The 15,273-nt window shown below is 43.5% G+C and overlaps 1 protein-coding gene across 1 annotated transcript; it reads right to left on the bottom strand.

The window, feature by feature from the left end:
- Positions 1-474: 474 nt before the first annotated feature.
- LOC308363071 (uncharacterized protein) lies at positions 475-15,018 on the bottom strand. The gene is made up of 15 exons (XM_080835845.1): positions 14,784-15,018; positions 13,929-14,033; positions 13,243-13,422; positions 12,997-13,058; positions 11,851-11,905; positions 10,664-10,838; positions 9,947-10,017; positions 8,760-8,991; positions 7,040-7,066; positions 6,876-6,914; positions 6,203-6,431; positions 5,129-5,319; positions 4,340-4,463; positions 3,667-3,796; positions 475-759 (listed from the first exon to the last, which is right to left on the bottom strand). The coding sequence occupies exons 1-15, from the start codon at positions 14,892-14,894 to the stop codon at positions 520-522; spliced, it is 1,971 nt and encodes a 656-aa protein (XP_080691971.1). The 5' UTR covers positions 14,895-15,018; the 3' UTR covers positions 475-519.
- Between the last annotated feature and the right edge of the window lie 255 nt (positions 15,019-15,273).

Raw genomic sequence — 15,273 nt, 5'->3', positions numbered from 1 at the left:
TTCCCTCTTGAGTAAACCTCTTGCCACACTGAGTGCAGTGGTACGGCCTCTCTCCTGTGTGAATGCGCTGGTGTTGTTTTAGATTTCCCTTTTGAGTAAATGTCTTGTCACACTGAGTACAGTGGTACGGCCTCTCTCCAGTGTGAATGAGACGGTCTCGTTCGTGTAGTTGTAAACTTCCTAAGCGAGTGAAGCTCTTGCCACACTGAACGTAATGGTGGTGCCGTTCTCCTGTGTGAATGGTCTGGTGAGTCCGCAGGCTGCTCAGCTGAGTGTACCTCTTGTCACACTGAGAGCACTGATACGGCCTCTCCCCGGTGTGGAAACGCATGTGTCGTTTCAGACTATCCTCTCGATTAAAACTCTTGCCACAATGAGTGCACTGGTACGGCCTCTCTCCTGTGTGAATGAGCTGGTGTTTTATGAGATTTCCCACATAATCAAAGCTATTGCCACACTGAGTGCATGGGTACGGCCTCTCTCTTTTGTGAGTGCGCTGGTGTTTCTTGAGATCCACCTCTAGAGTAAAACTCTTGCCGCACTGAGTGCATTTGTACGTCCAGCTGGATGTGGGGGCCCCAGAGGAGGCAGCAGTCTGCTGGGTGCAGCTGGATGCGGGAGTCCCAGAGGAGTCAACAGTCTGCTGGGTGCAGCTGGATGTGGGGGTCCCAGAGGAGTCAGCAGTCTGCTGGGTGCAGCTGGATGTGGGGGTCCCAGAGGAGGCAGCTGAGGATGAGGTACAAGGCTCCTTCCATTCCACTGGGAACACACACACACACACACACACACACATGTATGAATGTTAGTGCCATTGGTGTAACCTTCATTCAGTGTAATTCAATGGGCATTTGGTTACAGGGAATAAAGGCTAAATTTATGTTGCACACATTCGCTACAAGCTTACCATGAAAGGTCTTGGCTATGAAAATAGTTCACACATAAGCTAAACCGCTAATGGTCTTTGATATGAAATAGGTTCATCCGTAAACTAAACTGCTTATGGTCTTTGATATGAAATAGGTTCATCCGTAAACTAAACTGCTTATGGTCTTACCTATGAAATAGGTTCATCCGTAAGCTAAACTGCTAATGGTCTTGGCTATGAAATAGGTTCATCCGTAAGCTAAACTGCTAATGGTCTTTGCTATGAAATAGGTTCACACATAAGCTAAACTGCTAATGGTCTTGGCTATGAAATAAGATCACACATAAGCTAAACTGATAATGGATTTGGCTATGAAATAGAATCACACATAAGCTGAACTGCTAAGCTGCTAAGCTGCTAATGGTCTTGGCTATGAAATAAGATCACACATGAGCTTAACTGCTAATGGTATTGGCTATGAAATAGGTTCACACATGAGCTAAACTGCTAATGGTATTGGCTATGAAATAATTTCACACATAAGCTAAACTGCTAAGCTGCTAATGGTCTTCGCTATGAAATAGGTTCATACATAAGGAGGCAGCTGAGGATGAGTTACACGCCACTTTCCTCTCACTCACTCACTCACTCACTCAATCACACACACACACACACACTCACACACTCACACACTCACAACACACTCACAACACACTCACAACACACTCACAACACACTCACAACACACTCACACTCCACCTTCTTGCGCGAGCTCTGACTGTAGAGAGAACTGTCATTGGTCGACCGCCCTCTCAGTGCTGCCAGATGAATGATAATTATCCTCCAAATACGATTATTTTGACAATTTGGTAGGATACGCCATTTCCAATCTGGCAACACAGAGACACGCTTCCAGTAGTTGCATTCTCAAGAGCACATGACATCTGCATGTCAAGACTTCGTCAAGGGGGAGGGAACGGGGTCATCAGCATGCCCCGCGGGCCAGATCCAGTATCCAGTATACACTACCCCCTTGCAACCTTCCAACCTCCAGATTACTAAACGACTCCTCTACCTCCTGTACCACTGTTGCCCCAATATACTCAAATCTGGTCACCCTAGCTTAAGCTGCTTCATTTCTGTTGTTATTTATTCCTCAGGCTTTCAGTTGATTTGAGCTGTTTTTTAATAAACATAACTCTGGGGCAGACAGTCTTTGTCTTTGATTAACTCTGAGGCATTTTGGGTGTCGTTAACTACCATGTTGCTTAGTCGCTTAGGGAGACAGTGGTACAGGAGGTAGAGGAGTTGTTTAGTAATCTGGAGGTTGGAAGGTTGCTAGTTCGATTCCCCACTCCTCCTTATCAAATGTCTAAGTGTCCTCGAGCAAGCTACCGAACCCCTAACTGCTCCTGATGTATAAAATGCAAAAATTCCTTGTAAGTCGCTTTGGATAAAGCGTCTGCTAAATTACTATATATGTGTATATATATGTCATTGGCAGACTGACTTACTCACAGGCATTTAGTATTTTAGGAAGGCTACCTGTAAGGCATCTAGATGTAGACTAAGAGAGATTGATTGCCAGGCTGCATAGTGACTCAAGTTACCTCACAGGCATCCAGTTGTCTTTAGTTCACTATAAAGCACCTAGCCATTATCCCAGCCATTGCTGTTTTGGAATAAGTTTAACTCTGAGGCAGCCACCAGTATATTGCCATATACAATAACTGACTTTATGTAAACACCACTAATTAATGTTAGGTGTATTATTATTAAGCGCATGCTACCATGAATCTACCGGTAATTAGATTTTTAACCAAGGTAGCCTATTGTACTGCAAAATGTTGATCGCGAACCTCTTTACAAATCTGTTGAAAAAGATAAAGATGAATATTAATAAATATTAATTATTTCTCAGGCATCTAATGGCTTACAGCTACCTGTAAAGCATCTTAATGTGCAGAGTAAGGGAGGTTAACTGCCAGGCTGCCAAGTACATTAAGGCAGCCACTAGTCTTTGGATAGCTCTGAGGCAGCCACCTGTCTTTGGATAGCTCTGAGGCAGCCACCTGTCTTTGGATAGCTCTGAGGCATCTTGAGTAGTGTTGACTGCCAGGCTGCCTAGTCGTTGGTATACAAGTTAACTCACAGGCATCCAGTTGGTTTAAGATACCTGGCATCTAGACGGACAGATTAAGAGCGGTTGACTGTAAGGCTGCTCCCTAAAATGGTTTAAATCTTAGGCAGCCAGTTGGCTTTGGATGCCTGTAAGGTATCTCACTGTCAGGCTGCTTTCTAACACTGGTTAACACAGACAGCCGGTTGTGTTAACATTATTGTCCAGTATCTATCTTAGATGTAGATGGTGAGGATAAGAACTTTTGTTGAAAATAACTTCATTCCTAACAGGCTTATAGGTTTTATAATAGACTACAGGTGACTTTGTGACCGCTAGTGGAGAGGAATCTAGGCATGGTGGATTAACGTTGTGCTCCAGACGGCTTAGGGATAACTTCTTTGTTTTTCTACATTGTTAATCAATTGAGTATTCTAGATCTTCTTTTCAGCCCTTGTGCCAGCCGTGTGTGTGTGTGTGTGTGTGTGTGTGTGTGTGTGTGTGTGTGTGTGTGTGTGTGTGTGGTACTGTGCCTCTTTTTCTCTCCTCATAGTTAAATCAAGATGCCAAGTTCAAAAACTTCCAATTCAATACACATACACTGTGATGAAGAACATCAAGTTATTTAATGAATTAACACAACAAACAACAGAGAAAAAAAAAGTTAATTGTTAATATTTACAATGTGTGTGTCAACACACTTCTTTAAAACCTCCACCACCACTTCTACCATCCCTGGCCCCAAGGTGTGAGTTAGGAGACCAAATTGCTCATTTGACCTCACTTGGTTGAAGAGGTGCTGGAGCTGTTGTCTGGAGGAAACGATAAAAACAGAAATTCAGGATAAATATTAGTTAATTAAGCAATATAGTACTCGTGCGAGTGGGGTAGGTAAGGGATATTCCCATGGCTGGTGTTCGGCCGTAGCCACCGAGGCCGGAGGCCGAGTGGCATAGGCAACAACACCTGTGGGAATATCCCTTACCTACCCCACTCCCATTAACAATTCTAAAGTCAACCAATTAACATTTCAACACGAAGTTATTGTTTAAAAATGTTTTATTTCGCCATTGTTTCTCCGCAACAAAAAAAAGTTCCATTGTCAACATCTTGGTTTGGAATTATAAGAACTTTGAATTAACGGTTATCATCAACACGCTATAGGTGTTTCATCGCAAAGTGATTTATTATTAGCTGTGAAAAGTCTGAGTTGGGTTGTTCTGGGATAATCCAATTCATGGAACGTCTCTCGTCCAATCAGAAACAGCTAAATAACGCAATAGAACCCAATTGTTTTATAATGTCTATTATACCTGTCGGAGCCCAGATATAGGACGTGGGATATCGCAGCTTACTTAAATTCCGTGGCTCTCGCTGAAGCCAGAGTGCGGTCTGATGCCGGCAGCATGGTCACTGCATTAAATTCAATGGTCCTGGCAGCAAGGCCACCGACCGAGGAGCACAGGTCCTTGGCTTCGCCTTAACACAAATGGGAAAGACATATCATGACACGAACACAGTATTAAATTCAGATTTGATGCACATACGAATGTGACAACTTTGCCTTAACAAAAATGGGAAAGTAGGATAAAATGTATATGTTTCTCATTTAATTAATTAGGTTAGTATAGTATTCCAGAGTATAACATGAATTGAATTGGTAACTAAGTGTGGCCATGTATTCTGTTTGACCTGTTGTGTAAGGTCTATATGACTCAGAGTGTCACCCAGGGCTTTGGGGGTAAGGGGATCCATGTAAATATTCTTATCTCTGGGGAGGCAAGGTGACCACAATGTAATTGTCCGAGGGAGGGGTTTTAGGTATAAGAGATGAGTTTGCCCAGAGATGTGCGGGCATTGTTGTTGAACATTTCATGAATGTGTAATGCTTGTAACAATGCTCCCGTCGTGAATCGTGAATAAATCTGCAGTACCACTCCAGTTGTCTGTAAGTAATTTTGACCACAACATATCATGACACGAACACAGTATTAAATTCAGATTTGATGCACATATGTGACAATGAAACACTTATTGATACTGGGGTGTAATAGTTTGGAGCTGGCTTTCTGAAGTTCTTTCTTGATATCAATTCATGTAAAAAGTGCCGTTACAAGAATAGTGTGTGTAGAATTGAACTGTACCCTCTGACAGCTTGGAGCAAAGTGAGGTGACTTTGGTCACTGTGCCCGGAGTCACCCCGACCTCCTGCAGCTGCTGCCTGAGGTCCCTCTTCAAATTTTTGTTGGTTCTCAGGAGAGCAGTGAGGGTGTTTATGGACATGCCCTCCGGAGGAGCAGTCCTCCTCCTGATCTCCTCCACCGTTATCTGGTATCTTTGTAAATACAATTTCTGAGAGTCACACTCAAAGAAGGTTTCAATGTTTCAACATTATTATTCGTAACAATAATATTAGGATTTCATTTTCTTTACATACAGAACCAACACGTTCTCATTCCCAACTCGTCAGAATTTGCAGCTTTGTCAGTCGGAAAAGCGTCATAAACCGACGCAATATCTGCCTTCTAGCGTCGATTTTCGACGTGCTATGTTATTTCATTTCGTCCTATCAGGTGTCATTTTTCGACTTGCAAGGGTGTTTCATTGATTCCTATTACACCGAAGCTGTCAAGTTCTCTAGTTCTCTGACCAAGCTGCAAATTCTGACGAGTTGGGAATGAGAACGTGTTGACAGAACGGTATTGTACACATGTAATGTCTGTACATAGCCCTTCTGTCTTTGCTGCCATCCCAACAGATGTTCCTATAACCCAAAACTGTGATGGGCTCTGGGGACACCAGTCACATGGTGAAAAGGGACATTTTTGGGATTAAAGTGAAAATACTGTAGGTCGAAACTCAGTATTTTGGTGAAATTCGAGTTTTCATTCAATTATTATTCTTCAACATGTTGTCTATCATCCCTAAACATATCTACTTGTTATTCTTTAATTGAATGTGTCTATTTAGAACCCCTCTCTTTGAAGTTGTTTTTGTCAAAATCTGACTTAAATTACAACAATCATAACATTTGAAACAGACAAATAATGAAAAAATATTTGAAACAAGCTTGAAATCAGCTTCCAAAAGGTCAAGTTTCACCATGTGACTGGTTTCCCCAGATCCCATCACAAATGGTCTCAGCATTGTTACTACCACACTACCACTAAAAATGTATACCTGTCTTGAAGAAACCTATGCCTAGCTGTGCACTTCACCTTTTGCTTCGATGCCCCGAGCATGTCCTCAACAGGCTGTTGACATACTGAAATGCCGGCTTGGATGGGGCAGGAGGGCTTGGTGGGGCAGGAGGGGTTGATGGGGCAGCAGGGCTGGGTGGAGCAGCAGGGCTGGATGGGGCAGCAGGGCTAGATGGGGTTGGGGCTGGGTCAGTGGCTCCACCAGCCAGTGGTGACTGGTGGAAAGTTGATAACTTTGCAGATGGCCCTATAAAGTCACAGGAAGTAACCAAATTTGCTATATGAGTAGATGGACGTAGATGAACTAGTGTTGTAGTACTCGAGTCCAGTCTAGAGACCATTTTCTGCTTTCTCTGAATCGTCTCTGACTGGAACCTTCAAAGACTTGGTCTTGACTTGAGTCCTCGAGACCAACAAATTTGATTTATATTCAAGTTAACAAATATATCCAATTATCCATCATTAAAAATCTATTTAAATCATAAAAAAAAACATAGGATATGTTGATGGGCATTATTTGAAAATGACATCCCATGGTGTTATACAAAGACTTTGCCTTAAGTCAGTGAATAAATTAATAGTTTTTGCAAATTAATAGATGGACAAAGGAAGTGGGTTGATACATGACTTCCCCAAAAGAGGGCATGGATTGCTGTTACGCCAGTACATGGCAAGATAAAGAATAACTTACCACCTTTTGCCACCTGCAGGGCCTTACGCTTCCGTCCTACTGTATAAAGACATTGCAAGGTACTAATAAGTATTTTTTGGGGAATTATTGTAGTCATTGTTAAATGTCAGTGTGTGAGAGAGAGCTTTTTTCAGTCATTAAAGTAGGTCTAGGTTGAACCTTACCCTTCATGGGCGCCATTTCTTCATAAACTGAAAGAGAAAGGCAATATGAGTGTGATTAGTATTATCGCATAATGTTAGGCATATGCAATGTAACAAATAATCTGGCAGATTTACTCAGTAGGCCTATCTGTATGAGGAGGCATGACAACAATTTAACTATCACTAAGGGATATCATGAACAATATTGGCCATCACTATATAGCATTCACAGAGTTACGTAACCCCCCCCCCCCCCCCCCTCAGATAGCCTCCTTCCTGCTATCAAACCCCTGCCCCCAACGCACTGTCTCCACCTTCCTCTCACTTATAGGGTGTGGTCATCCCCTCCCCTATTGTATTCTACCTGACTGAAATATATAAATGGCAACATAGTCTACAGTACGGTAGGCCTTTCTCTGAGCATCAGCTGAGAGGGGATTTAGATTCGATCAATGACTAGGCAGGTAGGCTATATAAAACCTGCTAGATGTATGTAAGCAGCCTGGAAGACAATATTCCCGGACATGCCCTTTACAGCTTTCAGGTGGCTGTCTCAGAGATAGCCCTGGCCTTTCAATCTATTAATCTGTAAATTTAGATGCCTCAAAGGCATCCAAAGCCAATTGGCTGCCTGAGAGTTAACCAGTGTTAGTAAGCAGCCTGGGAGTCAGCCCCTCTTAATGTCTGTCTAGATGCCTTACAGGTATCTAAAACCAACTGGATGCCTGTGTGTTAACCTGTATGCCAACGACTAGGCAGCCTGGCAGTCAACACTACTCAAAATGCCTCAGAGTTATCCAAAGGAAGGTGGCTGCCTCAGAGTTGTCCTTATTCCAAAGCAGCCTGGAAGTCAACCAGTCTTAACGTCATTTGAAAGATAACCACTAACCATTCACAATCACTAAAATACAGTGATTAATCTACAGTAATTAATCTTACTTTGTAGGCTTACTTTTCCTAATGTTTTAACCAGATTTAGCTAGCAGGTTTAAATAACATTACCACAGCTAAAATTAGCATAATCTATCTTTAAATATGGTTAACATATTGCATGGTAAAGATAACATTAGCCAGCCCATCTTACATGTACAGCCCTAAAGCAAACACTATTAGCTATTTTGTGTTTAAAATATAAATATATTAGCTACGTACCTTTGAAAATTTGGAGCTTTCACAGTTGGTTGAGAGGTGGAATGAGAGCGCTAAACAGAAAGTTTGCATATGCGCTCCAAGTGGGTAGCGCATTGATTGGATCAGATTTTGGGGGCGGGACCACCTTCCAGCCACCTTCCAGGCAGCCGTTTTTGGACTCAAAACACCATTAAACGCTGATGTGTCCCAGCTTGACCCGAGCCAGAGTATAATTTCTAAATATTTAGCCAAGCTCGGCCCCGTTGGGTTCTGTCGGATTCCGAAGGGCCTGGGTCAGGTATCCAACCTCAAGTGTGTGTGTGTGTGTGTGTGTGTGTTTGTGTGAGTGTTTGTGTGTGTGTGTGTGAGGTTATGCCTCTGGTGGGATGTGTGTGGTGCATTTTTGCTGAATACCAATAGCTCTAACAATGTGTGTTTGTGTGTGAGTGTGTGAGTGTGTGTGAGTGTGTGTGAGTGTGTGTGAGTGTGTGTGAGTGTGTGTGTGTGTGTGTGTGAGTGTGTGAGTGTGAGTGTGTGTGAGAGTGTGAGTGTGTGAGTGTGTGAGTGTGTGAGTGTGTGTGTGCGTGTGAGTCAGTGGGTGATTCCTTACGGGTCTCGGGCTGAACTCCATCTGTGTTGTTCTCTTCATCCGTCCCTAGCTGTCCGTGTGTTCTGCAGCAGTCCACCAACTCCACGGTCACGCCCAGGAGCTCGGCCAGAACCAGGGGGTCCATCTTGGAGCCCAGGACTGGATCCATGTTGGACCGGTCCTCCTCTTCCAGAACCAGGGGGTCCATCTTGGAGCCCAGGACTGGACCTATGTTGGACCGGTCCTCCTCTTCCTGAAACACACATACAAAAGGGAGGGATGCAAACACTGGCAATGAGCAAAATGTTGTCATGGGAACGTGTTCTCTGGCACGCAGTGCCTAACTGTTGTGTCTGATAATGTGGGCTCCAATTTGGTTAGCATTAGCACTAGCTTGTCTGATGAAAAGGGTGTGCCTTGTTTTAGCTTTAGCTTGTCTGATGTAGTTTTACACCTTTATTCGCATTAGCTTGTCTGATGTAGTTTTTAGAGTTGTATTAGCATTATCATTAGCTTGTCTGATGTAGTTTTAGAGGTTTATTATTTGATAGGGTAAGCAGCCTAACAGAAAGGCATCATAGCATTTGTAGCCATAGGCTAATTTCCAATGCTAGCATTATCATTAGCTTGTCTGATGTAGTTTTATTAGCATTAGCTTGTTTGATTTAGTTTTATAGTTGTATTAGCATTAGCATTAGCTTGTCTGATGAAAATGGTTTGCCTTGTTCTTTGCATTAGCTTGTCTGATGTAGTTTTAGAGTTGTATTAGCATTAGCATGGGCTTGTCTGATGATGTGGTTTTACACCTTTATTAGCATCAGGGTTAGGGTGGTTTTTAGAGTTTTATTAGCATTATCATTAGCTTGTCTGGTGTAGTTTTATTAGCATTAGCTTGTTTGATTTAGTTTTATAGTTTTATTAGCATTAGCATTAGCTTGTCTTGATGTGGTTGTATAGTTGTATAAGCATTAGCGTTAGCTTGTCTGATGAAATGGGTTGGCCTTGTTCTTAGCATTAGCTTATCTGATGTAGTTTTAGAGTTTTATTAGCATTAGCATTAGCATGGGCTTGTCTGATGATGTGGTTTTACAGGTATTCTAGCATTTGCTAGTCTGATATGGAATTGCAGTTATATTAGCATTAGCCTATGTGAAAACACCTTTAAGCAGTTGTATTGCTATATTTTGCATAGCCTTCAAACACTGTACCTGGATCCGTTCAGTTTTGATGTCTGCGGCTGAAGAGAGGGTCTGGGCTGTTCCGGGGTCAGCTCTCTCTTCTGGGGGATTAAAAGACACTTACAGTTACACTCACTCTTTCGACTGGTCAGTGCTACAGATAGACTCACTCTCATAGTTACACTCACTCTTTCAGATACATTCACTCTTTCAGCAGACACCCTCTGGTCAGTGCTTATATCTGAAGGTGCTTCCAGCTGTATTTCAGTTCTGCTTACTGCTGTAAACAGGCGACCACCTTGCAGGCCTTTATAGCACCCACACCCAAGCAGTTCCCACTCATTAAGAACTTGTGGATCAGGTGGGTTTAATGAGTACTGTGACGTGAGACATGAATCGACGAATCCATCTCACTACAGTAGTACCAGAAGGAACCACCAGGGGGCTTCCATCACAGTACTGGGATGAGTCAGAGTACTTTGGACTGTAGTCACTAACTAAGTACAAGTGACAGTGCATGTTTGTTTTGAGTCTCGTCATCCTCCACTGTTATACAAATATATAAAAAAAATATAAAAATAACCCCAATATAGATTTATCATTGTGTGCTTCTTGGATATCATACTCAGTGTCTCAGTGTGTGTGTGTGTGAGGGTGATTATGTGAGGGTGTGTGTGTGTGTTCTTAGATATCAAACTTGGTGGGTGTGTGAGTGTGTGTAGCTCTTTTCAACCCAGCACTCCTTACCAGGCTGACTGTACTCTCCATATCCATCATCATCATCTTCTTCTTCTTCTTTAATCCAAGAGAGGGGAGCCTCCAGCAGCTTCTGATCATCTGATGTGTGAGACGAGACCTTCGTGTGAGATGAGACCTTCGTGTGAGATGAGGTGGACGAACTCTGGGCAGCAAACGAGACCGGCTGAAACAAGACCATCAAACTCCATTAAACATGTGTGTGAGTACATTTGTGTGTGTGTGTGTGAGTGTGTGAGTGTGTGAGTGTGTATGTACAGTATATGTGTGTGTGTGTGGAGATGTGTGTGTGTGTGTGTGTGTGTGTGTGTGTGTGTGTGTGGATGTAGAGTATATGTGTATGTATATAATTATGTATGTGTGTACGTATGTATGTGTGTGTTTATCTGTTTGAGTGTGTGTGAGTAGATGTGCCGCTCTTGGTTGTTTTTGGTGGTTGTTTGTGTTTTGTCTGCACCTTTTAGTTTAGAGGTAGCTAGTGCAGGTAAGGAAGTCTGCGGAAGACTCACCTCCTTTTTCATTTTGAAGGGAGCTAGGTAAGCTGCTGCAACCATTTAGTTTACGAAGGCTTTTTGTTGGCATTTTGTTTTCCCTCTCTTCCTCTTTTACTGCAACCACCACTGTGTTTATTGTAACAAAACTAAACTGTTGATCCGCAAACCAGAGTCTGGCCTTTTATGTTACGGGACCTTTTGTTCTCAGGGTCTACCGTAACAGAGCAGATGTGTGTGTATGTGAGCAAATGTGTGTGTGTGTGTGTGTATGTGTGTGAACAGATGTGTTTGTGTGTATGAGCAGATGTGTGTGTGTGTGTGTGTGTGTGTGTGCAGATGTGTGTGTGTGTAAGCACATGTGTGTGTGTGAGCAGATTTATGTGTGTGTGTGTGTATGTGTGTGTGTGTGTGTGCAGATATGTGTGTGTGTGTGTGTGTGTGTGTGTGTGTGTGCAGATATGTATATGTGTGTGTGTGTGTGTGTGTGTGTGTGTGTGTGCAGATATGTGTGTGTGTGTGTGTGTGTGTGTGTGTGTGTGCAGATATGTATGTGTGTGTGTGTGTGTGTGTGTGTGTGTGTGTGTGTGTGTGTGTGTGCAGATGTGTGTGTGTGTGTGCAGATGTGTGTGTGTTTGTGTGTTTGTGTTTGTGTGTGTGTGTGTGTTTGTGTGTGTGTGTGTGTACCTCAACCTTGAGCTGGTTCTCTCCACCCTGCCACTCATTCACTTCCTGAAACGTCCTATAGGGGTCAGAAGTTGCAAAGTCAAGTTCAAATGGGCAAAGAAGAAGTCTTACACCTGTGCCATATTGCTTTCCTAATGTAGGATTGACATCAGAGGTCTGTGTGTGTGTGTGTGTGTGTGTGTGTGTGTGTGTGTGTGTGTGTGTGTGTGTGTGTGTCTCATCAGAGGTCTTCCACCTGTGCCATACTGCTTTCCTAATGTAGGGTTGGCATCAGAGGTCTGTGTGTGTGTGTTTGTGTGTGTGTGTGTGTGTGTGTGTGTGTGACATCAGATGTCTTTCACCTGTGCCATATTGCTTTCCTAATGTAGGGTTGGCATCAGAGGTCTGTGTGTGTGTGTGTGTGTGTGTGTGTGTGTGTGTGTGTGTGTGTGTGTGTGTGTGTGTGTGTGTGTGTGTGTGTGTGTGTGTGTGTGAAATCAGAGCTCTCCCACCAGTGCCATATTGCTTTCCTAATGTAGGGTTGACATTGAGGGTGGTTGAGGTGAAGTGTGTTATGTATCTATGTTACCAATATGTGTTTAGTGGGTGTAATAGGGGTGTCAATATTGTGGTTTTGGTTGCATTGGTGATCTTGGTGGCGGGCTTATGAATACATTAATGATTTTTCAACACCAACTCCAGTCAGCCCTCGTCCCTAAACGGCAGTCCCTCAAAGCCATGTACACAAAGAAGCGCAGTGTCAGAACAGCAATGGCAAGCTGTGTGCGTGTGTGTGAAGCTGAGTCAGTAGGGGTAAGGTGTGGGTGTGGGTGTGGGTGTGTGTGTGTGTGTGTGTGTGTGTGTGTGTGTGTGTGTGTGTGTGTGTGTGTGTGTGTGTGTGTGTGTGTGTGAAACGGGTTACGTAACACACAAACAGTATTATCTCTTCCTATGTCTTCTCTGAAAAATATATATATTTATAATAATGTAATAGATTACCTTATATAGCGATATCTCACCCAGCCTTACACAAAACATATTGAGTGTGAGTGTGTGTGTGTGCGCATATTGAGTGTGTGTGTGTGCAAGCATACTGAAAGTGTGTGTGTATGTGTGCATGCGAGTTTGTGTGAGAGTGTGAGTGTGTGAGTGTGTGTGCACACATACCTATTTTTACTCTGGCACTGCTGACGCAAGTCCCTCAGTTCATTCCTTAGGAGAGCCATAGTCTGGAAAAACACACACACAAATACACACACACACAGAGCTGCACTCAGACAACAGACAAACACTAATATGCCAGTAAACTCCAGTGGCCATTACAAAGTAATACATCAACACACACACATGCACACACACACACACACACACACACACACACACACACACACACACACACACACACACACTCACCTGGGTGGCTTTTGACAGCGAGTTGTCTTTTTCCTCCAGGTGTTTCTGTAGTTCATCGTTCTTCAGCTTCAGCTGTCTGTTTGACTCCGCCTGCTCTGACAGACTCCGCCCAGTCTCCACCACCCTATCTTCTAGGCGGCGAATCAACACACAGAGCTCACGGTTCCTACCTACTTCTTGCTGACAAACACACACACACACACACAACACATGTTGCCATAGACAAAACACACCAAACGTATGAACATTCTCATTTGTAGTTCCACGTTGGTGGAACGAATTGCCTAGCACTACTAGAGCAGGGGCGTCCCTCTCTACCTTAAAGAAGCTTTGGAAGACCCAAGTCTTCAGAGAGCACCTCCCGTCCTAACTGGCACTTCGACTAGTGCTTAACTTGCGAAATTCCCGCATTTCTTTTTTTTTATTTATTTTTTATAGGTCTAATGTAAGGTAGTATTTACTATTGCTCGTAGCTTGACTGTTCTCTCCCTTGTACGTCGCTTTGGACAAAAGCGTCTGCTAACTGACTAAATATAAATATGAGTTTGTGCTCTGAATGCCATGCCATCGAGCCTGGCTCTTTGGCGTTGCCGTCAGCGTGCATGTTTGGCACCCTGTAGACACGGGTTTTGAGTCCGCGTGGGATGACCATGCTCTCCCTTCACTACAGTGTGTGTTTGTCTTACCTGTAACACTTGTGTGATGAATTGAGTGGCCTTCTCCAGGTCGATGCAGGCTTGCCTGTGACTCACATCCATATGTTGAGCAAACTCGTCCAAGTCCAGGTCCATCTACAGACACACACACACACACACACACACACACACACACACACACACACACACACGAAACTCAAAGCATTTCAAAGGGCAGACAGTGTTGTGAGGTTAGACTCACACAGACAGTCTTATAAGGGGACTCAGGACAGTGATGCATCATCATTAAATCACACAAATAATAATAAAACAGTAAAAATGCTCTTTCCTCTCCCAAATGTAAGCTCCTTTAGTGCACATCATCTCATTCCCTTTCCCATTTCCTCCTTCCTAAGTGCACATCATCTCGACTCCTTTCCCATTTCCTCCTTCCTAAGTGCACATCTTCTCACTCCCTTTTCCCTTTCCTTGCCGCTCATCTGACTTCCTCACTCTGAGCACATCCCATGCACCCACGTGATTTCGATACATCACAACATGAACGATACACTTTTCATTCGTCTCGTCTGTGTTAAGGTTCGTGGCAGTTAAGTCAGTCACTACTCACTGATATCTACAATGCATGTTGTAGGTGTCTGGGGGATTTGGGAATGGGGAGGTATGCTCCGTCAAGCGACTGCCTCCACCGTAGAAACGGCCCTGGAAGCTCAAAATGCACTACGATGCCAAAAGAAAGGTCTTTCTGTCTCGTGGTAGAAGAATGTTCACTGATTTCACCTCAGTTTGATCGTTTTCAATTGACCAACTCATTGAAAGGACCAAGCAGATAATGTACGTCTCTCATTCAAACAATTGACACTCCGGGAAATACGGGCACCGACCTACCTTCTCCGTGTCGACTCCCCTCTGTAGCCTCTGGCAGCTGGTGTGTTGCGGCGGGAAGCGTTCAAGGCGCGAGGTAAAGCTCTTTAACATGTAGTCTGTCCGTTTCTGCATTGTGTTCCAATGCCTATGGATTTCAAATACTACCTTCAAAAATGAAACACGCCACCACAAGTGCGCCGCATAATGTTACCGAGTCGCGTCAACCTCGTCGAGTATAACACAAATAAACCTTTGTATCTACCTAAACATTCCTTTCTAAATATCTCAGCGTCAACTACCATCAACTATAGCAAGCTGGTTTGGTACGTTTTAATTTCGCTTTGTAGTTGTAAGACAGAGTATCACGAATGTGGTTTGTTTTGCTGTTCTTCAGTCGAAAAGTGGAGTCTTCCTCACTGTCTGATGCTTTCGGAAGATTTAGTCGAGCCTACAATCCTACCGCCCTCTGGCGTACAGGATGAGACGTCAAAATTACTCTTCTGTAGTTGCA

This window comes from Sprattus sprattus (assembly GCF_963457725.1).
Source record: "Sprattus sprattus genome assembly, chromosome: 1".
Lineage (NCBI taxonomy): Eukaryota > Metazoa > Chordata > Actinopteri > Clupeiformes > Clupeidae > Sprattus > Sprattus sprattus.
Note: the sequence above shows the minus strand (reverse complement) of the source record. Positions and strands in the feature narration are given on the sequence as shown.

Excerpts from the sequence above, each read along its gene's own strand:
- LOC308363071 (XM_080835845.1), bottom strand. The coding sequence starts at position 14,894 with ATGCAGAAACGGACAGACTACATGTTAAAGAGCTTTACCTCGCGCCTT. Across the intron at positions 14,034-14,783 it reads GGGGAGTCGACACGGAGAAG|ATGGACCTGGACTTGGACGA; the intron begins GTAGGTCGGTGC and ends GTGTGTCTGTAG. Across the intron at positions 3,797-4,339 it reads GCGAGAGCCACGGAATTTAA|ACAACAGCTCCAGCACCTCT; the intron begins GTAAGCTGCGAT and ends CGTTTCCTCCAG.